Source organism: Atractosteus spatula, chromosome 3, assembly GCF_055471065.1.
Source record: "Atractosteus spatula isolate fAtrSpa1 chromosome 3, fAtrSpa1.hap1, whole genome shotgun sequence".
Taxonomy (NCBI): Eukaryota; Metazoa; Chordata; class Actinopteri; order Semionotiformes; family Lepisosteidae; genus Atractosteus; species Atractosteus spatula.
The window spans coordinates 8499516-8520848 of record NC_142708.1 but is presented as its reverse complement, the minus strand read 5'-3'; the positions used below and the strand labels follow the sequence as shown (position 1 = coordinate 8520848).

At 39.3% G+C, this 21333-nt stretch overlaps 1 protein-coding gene across 5 annotated transcripts in view; it reads left to right on the top strand.

The window, feature by feature from the left end:
• The window catches only part of LOC148837345 (phospholipid-transporting ATPase ID-like), a 60704-nt gene that overhangs the window by 29080 nt on the left and 10291 nt on the right, over positions 1-21333 (top strand). For all 5 annotated transcript variants that reach the window (XM_088911413.1, XM_088911414.1, XM_088911411.1 and 2 more), the window contains exons 4-18: positions 2280-2393; positions 3494-3592; positions 6778-6839; positions 9514-9586; positions 9860-9930; positions 13435-13517; positions 13856-14014; positions 14633-14721; positions 15108-15301; positions 16164-16372; positions 16724-16767; positions 17271-17436; positions 18828-19016; positions 20272-20387; positions 21114-21278. In XM_088911413.1, the coding sequence (XP_088767539.1) occupies positions 2280-2393; positions 3494-3592; positions 6778-6839; positions 9514-9586; positions 9860-9930; positions 13435-13517; positions 13856-14014; positions 14633-14721; positions 15108-15301; positions 16164-16372; positions 16724-16767; positions 17271-17436; positions 18828-19016; positions 20272-20387; positions 21114-21278 (1833 nt within the window). The remainder of the gene's footprint in view (positions 1-2279; positions 2394-3493; positions 3593-6777; positions 6840-9513; positions 9587-9859; positions 9931-13434; positions 13518-13855; positions 14015-14632; positions 14722-15107; positions 15302-16163; positions 16373-16723; positions 16768-17270; positions 17437-18827; positions 19017-20271; positions 20388-21113; positions 21279-21333) is intronic.

Genomic DNA, 21333 nt, shown 5'->3' with positions numbered 1-21333 from the left:
TCTAGAAATTTTCTTTGAATCCATCTTTTAGTGGTTGTAACTTGTGTTGTAACTCACTGCAGAAATGTTCCAATGTGGTCTGTATACAGAGTTAACTTTAGGTAAGTAAACTATATATGCCTGCAAGACCGTCTCAAAGCCGAGAGCAGTATTTCTATTGGATTAAGAGATGTTGATGAGTTGTTGCTCTAGATGTAATTAGGTGAGAAGTGTTATTCCCTTTAGTCAACTTTTTGTAGCTGAAGTACACTAGAATTTCTATTGCAAAATACATTTTCTGGTGATAGTTCTTTGAACAGTGTTTGTAGACGAGAATTTATGGAAAAGCTCTCCAAATACCTGCAGCAGTTCCACTTTCTCCTGAAAGAAAAACAATTTACATATTAAATCTGTAGAGTAATTTTGTTTGTGTATTTGTACATACTGTACTACAGGCATGCTGAATTTTAATATTTTCATTTTTTTATCCAGTTGGGCAAATATGTTTAGTTTTAAGCTTTCTCTGATGTACTACAGTATTCTAAAGAACAGAGGATTTGTATCCTGTTTAGTTTGGGGGTTTCTTAATTGTATACATGCTTTAAGTGTTGTTAAAGGCTAAGAAGCTGTAGGCTAAGAAGTGAAAGTGACTGGCAGCGCACCATCACTTTAATTAGGTCTACCTCAAATAAAAAACGTCCACATCATACGGCGTTTTTATTGATTTTCTCCATACTATACACATTTTAAGAGAGTGCTGATAAGATACAATAAAATCTAGACCATGCTAAAGCCGGCTGACTAACCTGCATGAGTGAACCGATAGCAGTTCTTTTTGTCAATGTAGTGCTTCATGTGTACCTGGCTATGAGCTCATGAAAAAACAAATATTTGAACAAACAAGCGAAATGGTTGCACAGCTGCTCAGTGTCTGAATCTCCGACTTCTGAACTCAAGCATCGCTTTGTTTCTATGTAACATATTGTAACGACCGCGGGAGCAGGCGTAGGACCCAGAAAGGGGTTGAACAACACATTTATTAACCAGAACCGGGGAAAGGTACTACACACACAGGGACAGGGGGTTACAGCGCTGCACCTATACTAACACAGACACGGGAGGGAAGAGGCCGCTTCACAGCCCCGTCGCCTTATATACAGTCCGTATCTCCCCCAAGTCCCGCTCCTCAGGCGCTGTTCCCAGCCCGCCTTGCGTACGCACGGCCGAAGGGGACAGAGTAGCCCTTAAGCGCTCCACGTGGGTGCTACAATATAGACTCCGTAAATTACAATCACTGCACCATCGGTCTTATAGCAGACATAATCTACCTCATGTGAGGAATGATTTTGATTTTTTTTAGAATGCCTTGCTTTTCCCAATCACTTGGTATACCATCCTACTCTGTAAACATGCTGTTTATAAAGTAAGACATCATTTAGCGTAAACAGGAAGTAGAAACAAATTCTGTGTATCAGAAAGGACAATGAACCCAAGTTTCAAGCATTTTAGATTTCACAGCTCGCTAACGTCATAATCCTGTTTTCCGAGGTAGTCATATCCAGGTGTTATAGAACTACTCTTTTAAATGATCTTCTTGAAAGAAAACACCCACTGTTGCGGTTGAGACTTTTTAGGTGAGAGTCAAAAAGTTGTTGAATCTTTACTTTAAACGATTCAAGGTCACAGAGGATTTCGTTCGTGTTTGAATCTCAGGGTGCTTGGAGAATACGGATTGTTTTTACACACTAGCTTTCAGTTTGACAACAAAACTAACCATCCTTAAATAAGACTTGGAAAAAACAGCATAAATCATTTATTCTTACGAACACATAATGGTCTTCTTAAAATAAAATGTAGCTCAATGCATTGCTCATGAAAATATATTCTTTGCTAGCAGTCGCATGCAAATTCGGTGCCACGTTGCTGCCTGTCGCTGTCCATTCACTTGTAATTACCCTACCTCCCAGATAACATTTATGCTGGTTAGAGTCTTCTTATTCGGTGATCCTACAGCAGTTTGGTGCCGTTGTGGGATTTGGTATGAACTTTGCATCACTTTTGTTTATTTTATTCAGAAGTAATTGAGATTTAATCTAGCAGAGTGCTTAGTATTATTATCATTAATAAACCAGTATTGCATGATGGTAAAGAAAGTTCTTGCTCCTTACTAAATATTTCCCAATTTAAACCTTTAGGTATTGTGATAAACTGATGAGGATCATCTTAAAATTCCCCTTTGTGCTTTGAAAAAAAGAGCAAGTCATGTTTTTAGTGTTATTCTTCTGTTTTCCTCCTTACAGACAAATGCCATTAAAACCTCCAAATATAACTTGATTACATTCCTGCCTCTTAACCTCTTCGAGCAATTCCAGAGAATAGCCAATGCCTACTTCCTCTTTCTGCTCATTTTACAGGTGAGTTCTCTGACATTTTATCACATTCTGCCTCCTAAATGCAAGTAATCTTCTCCCAGTGAAGTAGATTAATTTGACTGGGTCATTTACAGTACTGTATGTCCTTCAGATAGTAGAAGGACATTGCTTTGCAAACTTTACTAAACTTGTTGGATTTCAAACCAAAGGAGGGTCATTGCTTTCTGCTCCATCATACACATGGGAATACTCCACAGTGATCAGCAGGACAAGCACAGCAGGGCATTAAATAAAGAATTAAAATGTTACATTTCAAAATGGGGTTATATCGATAAGAGTTTTAAACGGTATGTTTTGCCAACCACTAAAATGTTAAAATAGGAACAAACACTACTACAAGTTGTGGAATGACAGGACAAAGGATACTACACTCACATGAGAGGACACGTCCATCGATTCCATCATCTGTCAAGCTATACACAATGATCTCACCCATTACTTTCATTACGCTCCCTAGCAACACTGAGAACAGTTCCTCTCCATAGACACATGGATCACAGCTGGATGTTGGGCACAGTTCACTCTGGATAGTGTGTATTTAAACAGATACTGTAGTTCATTGACAATGATGTGGACCAGGACAATTGTGTATTATTATTATTATTATTTTATATGGCTGACAGGTTTGTCCAACGCAATTTGCGTTTGTATTCAGTAATTATATTACAGTATCTGTCCTTGCTGTTGATTCAATAGTCATTTGACTATTTGTTTTAATACCCAACACTTTGCAATCTGTTACTGTTAAGCAGCCCAGCACTCCAATAACGCCCTTACAGCTACACTGGCGGGACAAGAACCCTTTCATCTGAAATGTGCTGCAGTTCACTACATGCTGGAAGACCCATAGGAGGCCACAGGAGTTCATACATCATATCTGCCTGACTCCAAGCTCCTCAATGTCAATGATGTTCAGCCACTTGTTTGTCACTGCTTGAAGTACCCTGAGCGCAGCTGGCTAATAACGAAAAACTCAGTCTTGTTCGTTAGACAGCAAAGCTCATCTCTTCCTATGAGTGAATACCCTGGTTTTGATAAGCATCCAAACTATTTGTCGTTCTTGTTTTTTTTTTCATTTTTAGCTAATTCCACAAATATCCTCCTTGTCCTGGTTTACTACGGTGGTGCCTCTGGTGTTGGTGCTAGCTGTGACTGCAGCAAAAGATGCCACCGATGACATCGTAAGCAGAGTTTTACGTAACTTGTTTCAAGGGGAGTTTATCAATAATGTACTTACTGGGCTTTTATCAGTCCAGGAGTTCCTTAATTTGTTAATATTTTATCACCTGATTTTTTTTTATCACTTTGAGTTTTTAAACTATGAGAAAACCTCAAAACAGTAGCTGCCTTCCAAGAACTTCACAGACATTGCTTAGTCAGAATCTTGGAATAATATATAATACTATAGGTAGAATAATACCAGGAATGAGCAGTACAGTGCCTTGCAAAGGTATTCATCACCTTTCAATGATATCAAATTTTGTTAATTACATATGCCATAAACACATTTTTACAAAGTGAGAATTTTTAAGTAAAATTTGAACTCTCGAGCGGCATATTTGTGGGGTGAAAGAAGTCAAATTTCAGCAAAAACCACAAAGAAAGAACAAAATGTAAAATGAGTCAGTTGCATAAATATTCACCACCTTTCTACGGCAAACTACAGAATTAGTTTACAGGTGAGAAACAGCAGGATTTCTTAGATGTGAAACAGAATTCAAAATCCTGAATGACAGTGATGACAGCAAATTCAGTACCAGCCAAACGCAAGTGCAAATCAAGTCCAAGTCTGTAGTTTAATCAATGAAGGCATCACTGCTGTCATTATTAAAAGAGTAAAGGGTGTATGAAATAATCTTCTAAATAATACTTCAACGATACTCTTAGTTTTTTTTGTGACATTTTCGGAGCTTTTGGACATGTTCACTCTTTTTCTACTATTTTTACGTATTCAATAGCAAATGCATTCCAGCTGCCTTTTATTGAGCATTTGATCATTGATCTACTGTATGTTTTATTATTTTTAACTTGGTATGTGCATAAATATTCCTTTAAAAAAAAAACTACGATTTTATTTTACTTTCAATACTGTCCCAGTTTGGGTTTGACGGTTGGTGGTTTGAGTGAATCTCATGGGAACAGCACAGACACACCCTTGAATTGCTGCTAAGCAAATACTGTAAATGGAATTGGACTGAACCAAGATCTTTGTAGGGATACACAATAGACCTTACAAATTATCACAGTGTGGGACAGACAGCTAACACCGGCGTCACACTACACGACTTTTCCTAGGATTTTCGGTCGTGGCCTTCATTTACATAATCGTAGGAAAATCACAGCGGGTTGTAGAGAGTCGCAGCGCGCGCCCGTTACCGACAGTTGAGTAGTGTTTCACCGCCAGCGACTCCGTCACAGCGCTCTTAACGGCCCCTACGACTCTCTGCGACTCGCTAAGACAAAATCAAACTGGTTTGATTTTCTCGTAGTGAGTCACAAGTCACAGGGGTGGGCTCTTGTGTCTGTGACAGTCACAGCCAATGAGCGCCCAACCGGAAGTACAATGCGGCTGCAAGGAAAGAAGGAAAGCGAGTGTTTTGGACTGTGCAAATGGAGGAGAGGCTCGTTGAACTTCAGAGCCAGCACAGATGTCTGTTCGATGTTTCATCTTTGTTGTTTGTTTACTCTCGTGCGGTACTCCTCCTCTTATTTCCGGTGTGCTCCACGTTGATTGGCTGCCAAAACGAGGCGACCTCACGGTACTTTCGCAGCGCAACACGAGATTTGGAACCGTGATGAAAAGTTGCGAGGGAATCGTGTAATTAGTCACCCCCTGCAATTCCTAGTCGTATAATTTGACACCCCTTTAGGACAGAAAAGGCAGCGAGATTCAGCAACTGCAGTCGTTAAATTTGACATGCTCTCCGACTAGAAGTCATGTCGAGTCATGTAGTGTGATGCCGGCTGAACCTGTTTTTTGGTCTGTCCTCTTCAGTAACTGATGTTACTGAATTAACTAATTGGACATTAGGGCGCCTGATTGCTTCCTCGCTGCAGTTTTTCTTAGTGAAGCGTTAGTCTTCACTCTCACATGATTCAACTTCATTTTGTTGTTTATTACCTAATAAAATATCCTAATCTATTTATATTTACAAAGCTGCCTTTCATATTTTGTAGCATCTCTCTCCCTACTGTCAAATCTCGATTGTGTAGTTTCTTTTGTTTCTTGTTATCCAAAGTTAATATTCTTTTCCTTTCTCCTGTCTGTTTACTTACAGTTAAGACAATCTGCTTCCTGCATTGGTAGAGTCAGTCCTTTTTATAGGATTGCAGGTTACATTACATCGTGATGTAAACAAATGCCCTTAGGCTGCTTTTAAAAAGGAAATAGACAGCACTGAACTGCTTTCCAGCTTGTTTCCTGAATCAAGCAAAACCCCATATTCATAAGAGCAGAATATTAATTATTTTTAGAAATCAGTATTAGTTGGCTGCCAAATTAAAGGAGCTTACTGTAAATGAAAAAAAAAAGTATACAACTAAGACAAGTATCCATTACCTTAAACACTAGATCAATCAATATGAATACAGTACATACAGTATCAGTGAATTTGCTGTTCAGGGAAACACTTTGAAGATCTGTTTACTAATGTCTAGTGTCCTGATAGTTGACCTTTCTGATACAATTAAATTACACCTGCAATGGCACACCTATTCAAGCACGCTCCTTTCACAGTAAAAATCAGGAACTTCCTTCTCTTTTTTACATAATGATTGAAATAACAGTGACAGAACAAAGCCTACTGTACACTACATTCAAGGTAGCATTTGCGCATCATAAAAACACCCTTTCAACGTCCTGTTTGTCAGTTAAGAGGAAGAGACCTCCTGCTTCAAGCATAATAGATCATTAAAATGGCTTGTAGTTAGCAGTTGTAAGCTCATTTCACAGAGTTTTCAACAGTGCTTGCACCCCTTTTGTTTAAGTAGTCTTAATTGCTTTTGTGAACCTAAAGGAAATCAACATAAAAGTAAACAAATAATGACAATAAATGTATGCACACCATCATATACTCATCTGCACTATTTATATTGCTTAAAGAGACCAAGCTGAAATAAATATAGACCAGCCATTAAGGATAACACACCTTATAGTCAGTTCTGTCTTAAAAATATACAGTTTTAGATATCCTTGTTGCTGAAACTGCTTTACAAAATTCTTTGTAGACGTACTGTTGTTCTGGTGTGCCATACAGTAGATTGAGCTCTTGTGTGTTTTGTGCTTGTATCTAAGGTGTGTATTTTGATTCTGAACTGTCTCACTCTTTGAGTAATCCGATCTCTTATCACACTTTTCTCTCTGCAGAATCGACACAAAAGTGATAAACAGGTCAACAACCGCCAGGTTAAAGTCCTTATCAATGGAGAGTAAGTTCATTTGCATTACATACAGTATCAGTATTGGAGTACAATATTCTGGGTATGGCCAAGTTTCATGTTTGCAAACCTATTTTCTGCAAGTCTTCCAAGTGTCAGGTCTAGTGTGAATTGCTTAACTGCAAGAAGGAATATATAGGATATATTTTAATAAAAACACCCAAGATTTATGAAGTAATGTGAAACTACAGCATTTTATTTTTCTATGGATGTCATAATATGAATAGGTGTGGGTGTATAGAATGGACATGTCTTGGCATCTTAGCTAAAGTGCTTAGTCCTTACTAATTTTGTTTTCCACTGTGTTTGCAATGAAAACTGAAAGGTTGTGATCACTGTGCAGAGTTCTGGATTACTTTGGTCATATTTGTGTCAGGGGATAAATAAGATATAAAACAGTCACAGGATAAAAAACTATAAAAGTTCATGTGTATGCATGGTAGAGCATAAGTTGTAATAATGCTTTGAAATCAGTGATTTCAAACACGTTTCACCTGATAGTCAGATACAGTACCTCAAAATGCCAATCATGAAGACCAATCTATCCCATCTGAAGAATTATTATTAAAGAGGTCACCAATCATATTATAAAGGATGAGTAACTTTATTTCCGAAGAATTGACCTCAAGTTAACCTGCTTAATTTTCTAGGAATGTACTGAGAGAAAGTCAATGCCACTGACAGATCAAAATGTCATTTGATTGGTTTCTCTTTTCTTCAACATACTGTAGTTACAGTACTACAGTATAAGGGTTTAGCACTGTTTAAATTCATTATATGCTTATTTGTGTTGAAATGCTGCAGTTAACTGTATATTCCCTTAAAATTGCATGTTTTAAAATGAGCCAATAGCTGATGGTTGATTACTTTATTTCTCTTTACGTCATTTTAATTACTGCAACGGGCTAGTGTCCTGTCCAGGGTATGCTTCAATGATCTATGTTTCCAGGACAGGCTTAAAAAAAAGGCAGAAAAAAAGCAGATTTCTGATAATAGATGGAACATTTTAAGAGGGGAGCTTACGGTTTTTCATCTTAATACCTTGCAGGCTGTTCATCTGAATTCATCAATGAGTTCCACAGAGCTTTAGTCATTACAAGAAAGGAAGTGACTGGTGATGTAGGAAAGAAGACAAAAGCAATGCAGGCTGTTATTTGGGTTTGCTGAATGTTTGAAAGGGCAGAGCAGTTTTTGATTTTGAAACAAGTTAAAGAAATAGACACAAATCTAGATCTGTTGAAATCTAGTTCCCTATTCAGTCTTATATCCTCAGTCCAATCACATGGACAGGTGACTAATGGGAAGATGAATTCTCTGCATAAGGCTGTATGAGAAAAGTTGTTGTACAGCACAATAATTGTAGATTAAACTGTGATCCAAACAGTCCTTACCTACAATATATTTGGTTACTGTACTTAACCTGTGATTCTTCCACCAAGTACATAAATTTTAGTGAGCAAAATTTTAATATACCGTATATACAGTACTGTAGATAACCGGATTTGTTATTAGAGTAAGGCCTCATGTCTGTTTTGTAAATGTTCCAACCAGCAGATGTTATAGTGCTGATGTTTAGTTTTGTTGGTTCAAGCACTGCCTATAACTGTTCCTGTATCCCTTTGAAACAGCTACTGTATACTTACCAGGAAACTTGAGTTTCACTTTTGCCATTTAGAGGCATTAAAATAAGATTAGGCAGGGTAACACAAAACAAAGAGGCTATTCATACAACTTCAACACAATAGCCTTGTATCTAAGAGTTTTTTCACGCTTAATTAATTTAGGGGCACATGCTCTAACGGATCCTTGATATATAATCTATTAACCTTAAAGTTGATGATGCTTGTTTTCTTATCGCTAGAAAGCAGGAGATTTTACCATTTCGAATATGAAAGAAAAGAAAAGTCAGTTTGTGCCTTATTTTATTACTAAATTTTACAACCTGCAGCAGCGTTGTTTAAGTGCTGTTACACGATAATCAGTCGCCTGTGTTTGAAATGCGAAAGTCAACTTCAGAAATTCATTAGTTGATCATGGTTAGGCTGACATCTTGTGGACATGTTTTTAATAACATTCTGCACAAATGATATTTGCACATAGTAATGCAATATGACTCCCTTTAGCAGCAGTGCGTGGCACGTCTTTCAATTTCTAAACATTTCACAGACCACTACTGTACATAGTAGTAGATTTTTAAAATGTACATTTATAAATATTCGTTATTTATGGGGATCTAACGTAATAACAACGAAATAATTAGCGCTCAGCAAACATTTGTAATGTGTACAGTACATCTGAATTACTGTACGTGAGTTTCGTATTGATTATAATATTTACCCACACGCATGTAAACATGTATATTAAGTAACAATGAGCTGGCTCGCAATGTTTGGCTGCCTTCAAAGACGGTATATCAGATGACAGTGTTAGCCCTACACCTTATTCTGTAACACATTTTCTTTTCTCCTGGACTGTCCCTGATTTTCTGCGGTGCTAAACTTGGAACCAAGTGCATATAAAATTGTTAGCACTGCTCGCTGTGGTAGCAGGCTTCCCAACAATAAGCAATCTGCTTACCACGTTCCTAATTTTTCCTCCGTTCCTTTATTTTGTTTTTCTTTTAGTGATTTGGATTACAGTGCTCTCTATACACTTTTTTTTTCAGACTTATTAGCGAAAAATGGATGAACGTTCAAGTTGGAGATATAATCAAACTAGAAAACAACCAGTTTGTTACGGTAAGTTTCGTTTGGGAAAAAACAACTTTAAATTATACGCAGTAAATTAACCAGATTTATCAGATTTTCAACAGATTACTGTAGATACAATGTGTAAAATTCAATATGGGGCAGCAGATTGCCGATAAGAGACAGTTGCGAAAGCAACTGGTCCTGTTTTTTCTTGCTTCGCGTTTCTCTATATTAAACAGCAGTGGCAGGCGTTTTTCTATATTAAGCAGCTACAGTTCGTATCTAGACAATAACCCTGATATTTGTTTTTTTCAAATTCAGGCAGATCTGCTATTGCTGTCCAGTAGTGAACCTCTTAATCTCGTATATATTGAGACTGCCGAACTGGATGGGTGAGTCTAATTTTTTATTGCGATGATTAACGATGTATTGTATTGCCGCATATTTGAAAATATGAATACGAATTTCATTGTAGTTTTTTTTTTTACAAAATTGACTTATTCAAGGCCTTGAAGCGTATTTGATTGAATTTTGTATTTCAGTGTCATTTGATGTGCATTTAAACTGGGACATCATTGCTCTTGCTTGCGTATTTTTGATGTATTTAATTATACTGTGGTGATATTACTATGGGGCAGCATGATGGCACAGTGATTAGCGTTGGTGTCACGCAGTGGGACCCTGGGTTCAATTCCTGGGCTGCTATCTTCATGGAGTTTGCAAGTTATCTCCATGTTTGTGTGGGTTTCCTTTGGGTGCTCTGGTTTTCTCCCACAATTCATTGGAGGGTACACAGAGACACAAACATGCATATTCTCACACAGGAGCTAATTTTCCCAGAAGCAAATTAACCTAGCAGTGCAGAAGGTCTTTGAACTTTGGGAAGAAACTGGAGCACCTGGTAAAAATTAATACGAACACAGAGATATAAATTGCACCCCATAGGTCCAGACCCCTGATACAGTAAGCCCAGAACTGAACCCAGAGACTTAGTGCTGTTAGGCAGCATTGCTAACCACTGTGCTGCAGATTTAGAGATCGTTTAGAACTAAAATCTAATCATTCTTCAGCACTCAAAGAGCAGAGTTCTCTAAATTGAACAGATTAGTTGCCAATTACCAACCAGTAAGTCTAACTGGAATGGAGCTCTCCGGGGTCAGGGTTGGAGACCGCTGTTTTCAATTGATCAATATACAATTAAAAAGGAATGTAATATGAATTCTGTATTTTGATCAACTACTGTGTGCTGTTCTATATTATATGTTTTGCCTTCTGTTGCAGAATTCTCCGAAAATGTATCCTCTAGATGGGTTGATCTCACTTGAAGTTCGATTTCTGTGCTATACTGACATTGTATCTGTCTCTTCTGAATATTGATTTCAGTAATACCACCTAGTTTATATCCAGGAATTATGGGCTAGTACCAAATCGGTGTATAATTAATTACTTTATTGGTATGCTGATTTGTTTAAAAAGCAGGGAAGCCAGCATCAAAGCAAAGCAGGGATTTGATTTTATTTCAAATCCTTGCAGTATGGAATTACCAGTGGTTAATCATCATCTTTGCTAAAGACAGGTGAGGGCTCTGCCAGTCTTCCTTTGGACCAAGCCCTGTGGAGCCCTTACTTTTTAATCCCACAGTGCCCACTCAGAGTCACCAACCAACAGCGGGCTGGCGCAGGTCTCACTGATGATACTGTAACGGATTCGGGTTCTCGGGCTTTTGTCTCCGGCGTCGGTCAATACTATTGGACAATAGGGGGTCTTGCCGGCCGAGCTAAAGAAGACCTTCCTCACCCCAGGCGTCCTAGATCCCTGTTATGCGCAGGGGGCGTATTCGTTACAATACTAAGAAACTTGAAAGTGCCCAGCACAGGGCCGGCGCAATGCATAGTTGGGCCCGAGTGCAAGTAAATACAAAAGCCTCCCGGCTTCCTCCTCCCTCCGCCAGTGCACACAGAGCAAGAGCACAGAATTCAAACGGGCTAACGTATTGAACTTGATACTAAGTAACTAGTTATTCAAAAGTGAAAAACGTGGGCCAACCTTACCACTTGACTCGTTGGCGCTTTCGTCGCGGCAAACTTGGCGATGATATCACCGAAATCCACCGGCCTTGCGGTGCTGCTCTCTATAGACAGCAAAGCCAGAGCTGTCTTTCCTGTGACATGCTGGACCTCAGATAAGTTTTGATCCATATCAGTTTGCTGAATGAGCGTTCAGCACTGGCGACAGCAACTGGAATTGTTTAAAACACTTGAGATGCTAGCATCACTGTGTTTGGAAACGTTTTCCAATGTTGTTTTTTTTTCTGTTGTTTCTCGCTACGTGGCTTTACACTTCTGGATCGCTTTCATGTTGCACACTAACGAACATAACGTAGCTAGATGCAAGCTTGTCTGTTGCTCAGTCTTGCAGGGGAACAGGTCGCGTTATCCAGTTCTACATATTTTGAAATGAACGCGCAAACGACCAATTGCAAATCATCCACACAGCCGTGTTTTCCAATAGATCATTGTGTTTTATTTTAAAATACGACAGGCCAATATTGCTATTGGATAATACACCACGTTAGCCGCCCCTGGCATACGAACTCTCGTTCGTTTATTATTATTGATCCGGCATGGTTTAAAATTCTGCCGTATTTTAGCTCCAATTATATAATTCTGAAAATGTTCATCTTGCCGATATTTGGAAAACTGAGAGGTTCAGAATTGTTGATCTTCGGCGGTTCAGACGTCCGGTTTATGACGCATGTGAGGTCATTGCGGCCGATAAAAACACGCGGGGGTCCTCTTCCCCTTTCCGTGAAAACAAACGCACGTGTTCGGTGTGCCTGTCTGCAAACACCCATACAGTACAAGGAGAAATGGAGAGAGGCGGTGTTAGCCAGACGGGAAAAAGCGACGCAATTGTTCAGAAGAAGGGGGCTTCATCGGTTGTTTGGAAGTGGTTTGGATTTAACAAGTCGGACCACGAGCAGAAAACAGTAATCTGCGAACTATGTCGGGGGACGATTTTAGACAGAGGCGGTAATACAAGCAACCTGATCTATCACCCACAGTATATTGTGTTACATATTTACTTATTTAATTCATGTTCGTCAGGTTTTTGTGTTGTTTCAGTTCTGCAAAATAAAAATGTTCCGAGTTCTACTTCCGTTCAATGTGAAATTCCAAAAATACTGTAACGCAACGGGGGCTCATGCGGGCGCCCTTGCCGCATCAGGTCAGCCCCACACTGTCCGGGGCTCGAACCCGGGACTTCCGCGTCTCTCTGCAGCGACCCAGCACCGTGAGCTAAAGAGAGATCTCTCTACAGCCCAGTAGCTGTAGTCCTGCTATCACAGGGAAGGGCGGTGACGTCACCTGCTCTGGTACACCGGCTCTTAGACAGTACCTGTCGGCCGTAAGCGTTACAATACTAAAGGAACAACCCAGTAGCTAACCAACAGTTAATAATAAACTAATAGTTAACTCCAGGCAATACAAACTAACTATCCAAGTCTTGTACTGCTTTTAAAGCATGTTCTATTGAAATTCTGAGATAAAATTCGATATCGTTATATATATCGTTACCATCCAAAAAATTATACCGTGATATAAATTTTATGCCATATCGCCCAGCCCTAGTGACAAAATGGATTTATTATTTTTGGGCTGAAAATACCTAACAAAATATGAGTATTTTTGCTCTCTTTAAATGTTTAGCTAATATGAATGTTAATAATACAGTATGTCTGGGCTTCTTCTTACATACTGTACTGTGTGTCACTGGGTGTGAAACACAAGCTGTATAAAATGTATGAACCACTTTAAAATATTTTTCTTTAAAAAAAAATCACTTTCTCATTAGCATAGTTCATGGTTGAAACACATTTTAAATACCATTTTCAGAGAAACTAACCTAAAGGTGAAGCAGGCCCTGACAGTTACCGGGGAGATGGGAGATGACATCCAAACACTAGCAGCTTTTGATGGTGAGTTTCAAGGAACACAGTTCGGAAAGCTGTAACAGATAATGAATCAAGGCATTGCCAGAGAGTAGTTCTAACACCCCCAAATGTACAGCCTTCCAACCTTTTGTAAAAAGCAAGTATTCATTATCATGCAGTATTCATGATTCGTGTTAACCAGGGCATAAATTAAAAAAAAAGTAAATAGCATAAAAGAGCAGAACAAAAGAAAAAATGTGTTAAACATAACATTTGACTTAAATCAATACTCTGTTTTTTTTTGTTGCAATAATACCCTATTGATTTTTTTGACCTCCTGATTTTTTAAAGCACATCGGAAATCCATCTTTGGTTGCTTTCAGGTGAGGTGAGATGCGAGCCACCCAATAACCGCCTGGACAAGTTCACGGGCACGCTGACGCACCAGGGTCAGAAGTATGCCCTGGACAATGAGAAAATCCTGTTGAGGGGCTGCACACTGAGAAACACAGAGTGGTGCTTCGGCCTTGTCATCTTCGGAGGTGAGCTGCGCCACGAGAGCTGTGCTGGCTGCCCTGAGGTACTGTAGCAAGCTGCGTGGTCTGATCTCTTTCATTAGGTGAATTCTTGGCTTTTGACATGAGTCAGGAATCCTCAGGTTGTCAGACTACATTCTGAAACACAAGAAACAGAGGAAATGAAATAAAATGATAGGAAAATGTACCAGCACATTTGTACATATCTAAGTACAGTATATCCATCCATTAAGAGAAAATTACTCATCCTGGTGGTGAGGGGGAACAGCAGCCTGGAGTCTCTCAGAAATGCAGAGCTCAAGGGAAGACTGGGATCACAGTACTGCCATCACCATGGGTATGATACCAGTCCATCACATGGCCACAGGGGAAAGGACGGTATAGAATAGGCAATCAAAACTAATCAGCATGTCTTTAGTACGTGGAAGGTAACCAAAATACCCCACCCCCTAAAAAACCCTGTCTGGAGTCAAACCCAGGGATCACTCCTTTGAAGTGTAACATTGGAGAAATTATTATTCTAATCCAGTTCTGGGTGTTTTCAAGAGGACCGTTTGTGCAGAGTTTTACAACACTGTTTTTTTTTTTCAAAAGTAATTTTTGAATATTTATTTTATCTTGCAGGTCCAGACACCAAGCTAATGCAGAACTGTGGGAAGACAACGTTTAAACGGACCAGCATTGATCGACTAATGAATGTACTTGTGCTGTGGGTGAGTGAGGGAGAGATCTTTGAACGATCTGAAAAAGAGGATTTCATGAAATATGTTCAAGTAGATAGCTGCTTCAGCATGCGTAGGCTGCAAAGGAACAAGTAAAGGTTTGTTCTGTGCTGAAAGGGAAAGAAAAGAAACAATGTTTCGGCTGTGGAGCCTTCTTCAGATGTGACACACCTGAAGAAGGCCAAATGTTGCTTTTCTTTTCTTCTCTGTTCAGCATGGAATAAACCTTTACTTGTTCCTTTTCATGAAATATGTTTTCTTATGTGGGCTACAGTAATTTGAAGTAGCTAAAATAATGCTTTGTGCTGATGATGTGGTTCTGAAGTTTCTCGAAAAGACTGAAATAAAGTTGTGCCATTGTTGTTGTTGTTCTGTAGATTTTTGGATTTCTGGGTTTCATGTGCACTGTCCTGGCAATTGGCAATGGGATCTGGGAACAGCAGGAAGGATCTAAATTCACAGTCTTCCTACCCTGGCAAGAGGGAGTCAATGCCCCCTTCTCAGCTTTCCTCACCTTCTGGTCTTACGTCATCATCCTCAATACTGTGGTGCCTATCTCCCTGTATGTAAGGTATGCCCTGCTTTCCTCCAAGATGGCGGAGGAAGATTTATCCGGCAGCAAAGTGATGCCCATCATATTGCAGCCTTTCCTCAGGCTACGTGTGATTCGACTTATGTAAAATTAACTTTATGTAAAGACCTCCCGTGGGGGCACATTCCCAATCAATCAATCAATCAATCAATCAATCAATCAATCAGTCAATCAATCAGTCAATCAGTCAAGGTTTATTTACCAATGCACAACAATACAGCATACAGCGGTGTTTGTCGGCAGTGAAATGCATTTTCCGCAAGCTCACCAATGAGAGAAGGTTACAAGAAGAATACAATAAATTATACAATAACAATTTACAAGATTACGTAATAATAAAAAATGCTCTCTGCTCTCTTTTTCTTCCTTCTTAAAAATTTACTGACACAGCTGGAGGATCACTGCCGTATCGTATCGTGAATAGTATTTACATGGTGGCTAAGAGAGTCATTTCCTGACTTATGTAATGTAAAATCACATACCACTCACGTAAAGAATTGCAGAACCTAACCATTGCATAACCTGGGAAGTAGGTGCATATATAAATATCACATTGATCAGAACAGATGAAGAAAAGCCAGTTGAAGGGAGTTTTATAGAGTTCATGAAATACATTGTACAATATTGAATAAACATTGTACATTGAATAAAGACAGTTTTAGTATATATACTGTACATAAGCATAAATAAAATTAAATAAAGTTTAAGGCAGGTTTAATTGTGTTCTTTTATCTAATTAACCTGGATTGGGTTAAATGAATTAATCCCTTTACTCAGCACGATGAATTTGACTAATTTAGCAAACTCGGTTACATTCCGTGACACTGTGCATGTCTGGCAGCGTGGAGATCATCCGGTTGGGGAACAGTTTCTACATTGACTGGGACCGGAAGATGTACTACCCTCACAGCGACACGCCCTCGGAAGCACGCACCACCACCCTCAATGAGGAGCTGGGGCAGATCAAGTACATCTTCTCCGACAAGACCGGCACCCTCACACAGAACATCATGGCCTTCAACAAGTGCTCCATCAATGGGAAGTCATACGGTATGGCCTGGTTACTGGGACTCGTGGGCACCTGCCTGTCTGTTGTTCTCTGTTTCATAGAGCTTCATGGTGAGCACCACCTCAAATATCAGTGTGCATAAAGAACCAGAAATCGACGTGAAGGATTCATTATTTATATTTCTGTTCAATTTTCTGATTAGTTTTGTGGATGTATCTAGCTGGGTTATGAGCTGGGTTAAGTGATTTTCTTCTTTATCTGGCATATACAGTATGTATTGATCATTCAGTTTTAAACCTCCTTCCATCCAGCTGTGGAGTAGCTGGAGCCTATCTTGACAAGCCTACTGTACCAGGTGTAAATTTAACACATTTCGTGTCTTATTGCTGCAGGGGACGTGTTTGATTTTGCTGGGCAGAGAATGGAAATCACTGAGGTGAGAACTGCAGAGTTAAATGTGGTATGCCAAAACAGCCACTGAAATTATATGAAGCAACAATTTGCTGATGCAGTCATTCTCAACTATGAAGCCTGGAAGTCCTGGGGCCAGAGACAAAGTGCAGCTATTCTAGTCTCACACTGTGAACATGCTGTGAGACTAGAATGAGACTAGAATGATCTGTTGATCTACAGCGTTGCTTGTAATGGTTTGTAACTATTTCCAGAAGTATAAAATACTGTATATACTGTACGTATTTCTGTTTGTCTTTTGTTTTAGTTTGGGAGTCTTTATTAAGATGAATTAATCATAAAGTGATCTCTCAGCTAAAAAATCTAAGAATCTCTCTATTGAGAGACAAAACAATGTCCCTTTAACATTTCAGTCACCAATGATGCCCTCCCAATTCATGATAATATCTGTTTTGGTGCAGCAAAAGAGAGTAGCAATAAACGAAAAAACAAAACAAAACATTTACCTCTATTTATTTGTTCCTATAGAAAATGGATAGAGTGGATTTCTCCTACAATCCTCTGGCAGATCCCAAGTTTGTCTTTCATGACCACAGCCTGGTGGAGGCTGTGAAGCTGGAAAACCTGGAAGTGCACACTTTCTTCAGACTGCTCTCGCTCTGCCACACTGTCATGGCTGAGGAGAAGAAAGAAGGTGGGATTTCTTTTATGTTAGAAAGGCACCATAATACTCGGCATGGAAATTCTCTGTGGCACCTGAGCCTGAGGCATCTTATGTGAGCACATCACCAGGATTCAAACAAATCTGTGGTATTTCATTTGGCTCATTCAGCTTATTCATTTGTGAAGAAGGTTCAATATTCAAAAATTTAAATTATGGTTATGATCATATTGATATACTGTATGTAAAAAAATAAGTTTAAAACAATAGTCTTGTCACTTGGCATTGCTATATCTGCATTACCAATAAGTTAGAATCTAGTAAAAATTCCCCATAATCATGCTAATTTATCCTTAAATATAGTAAATGAGCTCTTTAATACTATTACTGGGTGAAGAAAACCCAGTATGGAACAAATTATTCAGCCATGTTGTTGAACATGCAACAACCAAATGATGTCAGTTAGCCTACTATGAGCTAGTAAATACAAATATTGTAATTATTTCAAATGTCTTGTAATATCTTGATCAAGTATCAGCAAAGGTAATATTAGTGTAAGTATCTGTAAGTAGGTAGGTTGTTTTTCTGCAGAATGTTTCAAAGCTTAATTTCAATGCCACTGAAAAAAATGTCTTTTTCACTCTGTCTGATTTGGTTAGCATTACTCTGATAATCGCAGAGCCATGTTAGTAACGAATGGCCTTTCATGTGAAGTAACTTCATCTGCTCACATGTCAAACCCTTCCGTTTCACTTAGCTCAATCAGACTGTGTGGCTGCTGGCTGGCAGCATTTTGTTTCCACAAGCTTATTAGAGGTTCCTTTCACACGGAGCGTGCCAGTCAAATTCATTGCATTTAGTTTTGCAAATCATGTTACTTTTATTTGCTGTTGCACGGAGATAGCTAAAATCAGACCCCCCTTGCTCTGTTCTGTAGATGATATCCTGTGTGAGAAAGGGGTAGTTAGGGATACAAAGTGTATTTAAACCCAGTGTGGATTTTTGATTAAGCCTTTATCTCACGCAAGATTGTGAGAGCAACTTGATTTGTAAAATTAAACAACTGTCTTAGAACATTTGACATGGTTGCAAAAAATGCACAAATATGTCATGACATGGCCTGCCTGCATGTAAAGGTAAATCAGTTCTAGCATGGCCCATTGCTGAATTGGAATAACAAGCACTGAAATAGATACCCTGTGAGATCCTGGTGAAACTTTCTCAAACTCAGTTGTCAACATTGCAATATTTTAAGAGGCTGCGCCGAATCAGTCTTGACAATCCAATCATTTCTTCTTTCCTTCATTAAAATATAAATTACATCTGTCATCCTTACCCTAGTGTAGGTAGGGAGCAATACATACTGTATATGATATAAATGAAAAGGGACCGATATGCCTCTTCTGTATTTCCTCTGTCTGCAGGTCACCTACTGTACCAAGCCCAGTCTCCAGATGAGGGCGCCCTTGTCACAGCAGCAAGGAACTTCGGCTTTGTGTTTCGCTCCAGGACCCCTGAGACTGTCACAGTGGTGGAGATGGGAGTCCAGAAGACCTATGATCTGCTGGCCATTCTAGACTTCAACAATGTACGCAAGAGAATGTCTGTGATTGGTAAGTCCAGAGGGCTGCCAGAAGTTAGGTCAAGCTCGTCTCATTTCTGCCCGCGCCTTTTTTGGCACTGTAGCTATAGCCCAGGCTTGATATACAGTGAAGTGAAGTTCAAGCAAATTCTTTCAGATGTTTGTAAGTGCAGCAGCTTTCTAAGGAGAAGTCTGTTCTTATGCAATAACAGGTTGAGTACTAGACTAGGAGATCTTCAGGAGATCCAGTCCACATCTGTGTCAGGAGAAAGGCACCACTGTGGGTTGGGATGAACAACTACATGAGTGTTTCCAACTTACAGTACCAGTGCGTGTTTGGTCTCTGGAAGGAAGTGCTGTGAGGCAGTAATGCCACCCATGCTACCCACTGTGCAACCGTGCCTCCAACTGATATAAAATTTCTTATCCTGAACCTTATGTTTAATATTATGAGAGATATAATTCCAATTTAAAAGAAAAACAATAAAGATTAAAGGTTACCAAAATATACCAAATAAGTTCCCAAATATAACAACAGAAAGAGAATTATGTATGTAACAGACTGTATGTATGCTGCTGAAGCACTGAAGCTTAGCAGTTGTTGTGGTCCAGTCATGATGTTTTACTGGGGAATGAGGAGACGTACAGCTGTATTCAAGTCTGAATCCCAACAACATTAATTCAATAAATAAGTACAGTATATACATCTCAAATGCCTATGCATACTTACTGTACAGTACATGTGAATACATATTTCTTTGAACCCTGTCTTATAAGAACCTCCCAGCTCTGAAGTACAGGATATTGTCATATTATCTCCCTAGAGAGAATTCAGGAGGGTGTGTGTATGTTTATTAATTTCCCCACTGATCTCTGCATATAATTGAATTTGCTTTTGTACAAAACACTGGATTTTGAGCCTGTACAGATGTTTCCCATTGGTGGTTTAAAATCCACCTTAACTAAATCATGTTCCACTTTTCAAACTCTCTAGTCCTCCTTTGGACTTTTTTGCTTCTCCGCCAAACCAGCAGCTTACCACCAGAGTCAAGATGTTACAAGACCCAGTGTAAAACCCTTCAACGGGGGTTTTATATTTGTCCTTCACAGTCTGTGTCAGTGGGTGCTGAGGTCCACCAAGGGGCATTTCTGAAGCCTGCATTGGTGAGGCAGATTTGACACTTTGGTGGTGTGACTTTATATACAGTAGGTGTCCATTTCAGTGTGGGATTAACCTCTTCTTGTTCTCGGTTGTTTCTGCTATTTTTGTTGTCTTTAACCCTAAGTGCGCTGTCCTGAAGGCAAGCTGTCTCTGTACTGCAAGGGGGCTGACACCATCGTCTATGAGAGGCTTCATCCTTCCTGCAGCAAGCTAATGGATGTCACTACAGAGCACCTGAATGTAGGTGTCATGACGCTGGTTTTCTGCCCTTGGCAAAGTCTAACTGAAGCCATCTCTGCATACTAAGCTTTAAATTCTTATTAAAGGTGGGAAATTCAAAACATTCCAAAGACCACACAGATAAATGAACAGGCAGGTGAGGACTGTATTTGAGACACTGCGGCTGCATGCTGCTAATAAAAATGAAGATGTACCAGAAGTGAATTTCCAAAATCCAGATATGTGAGAAGCTCACTTACAAACTATGGAGCCTGAGCGCTCACTCTAATAATTATATGAGCTTTGCTGTTGACTAGTTTATATTTAGTGTATGTGGTTGTCCTCTTAATACAAGGACAATACTGTATCTTAACTGTCCTGTGAGGTTAATTATATCTCTTTGACCAAATTTGCTATAGATTTATATTTTTTGGTTAAATTGAGAAATTTAACAATTTACTTTTTATTTTGAAAAAGACAGACTTTCATTCCCATGAAGAGACATACTGTAGATACTTCTCCCTGTTTTTTTTTTAAAAGCTGTCAGATGCATTTGCCAAATTAGCAAATTATTGAAATGTATGAGCTTCGCTGCTACATCTCTCACGTTATTTGTAAATAATAGGGCCACATGCACGAGTTAACATACTTGGGCACCTGTGTCTGGTGATTCAAAGCAAAGTGATTTGCACGTGGCACTGTGACCTGTTTGAGTGTGACACTTGTGTGTTGTGGCGCCCTCTGCAGGAATTTGCGGGAGAAGGTCTGCGTACTCTAGTGCTGGCTGGCAAGGATCTGGACGAGAGCTACTTTGAGGATTGGAAACAGAGGCACCATGAGGCCAGTGTTGCACTGGATGGCAGAGAAGAAAAACTGGACGAGCTCTATGAGGAGATAGAGACAGACCTGATGGTAGATGAAAAAACCCTTTCTAGCTGGACTAGAACACAACAGGTGGAATGCTTAA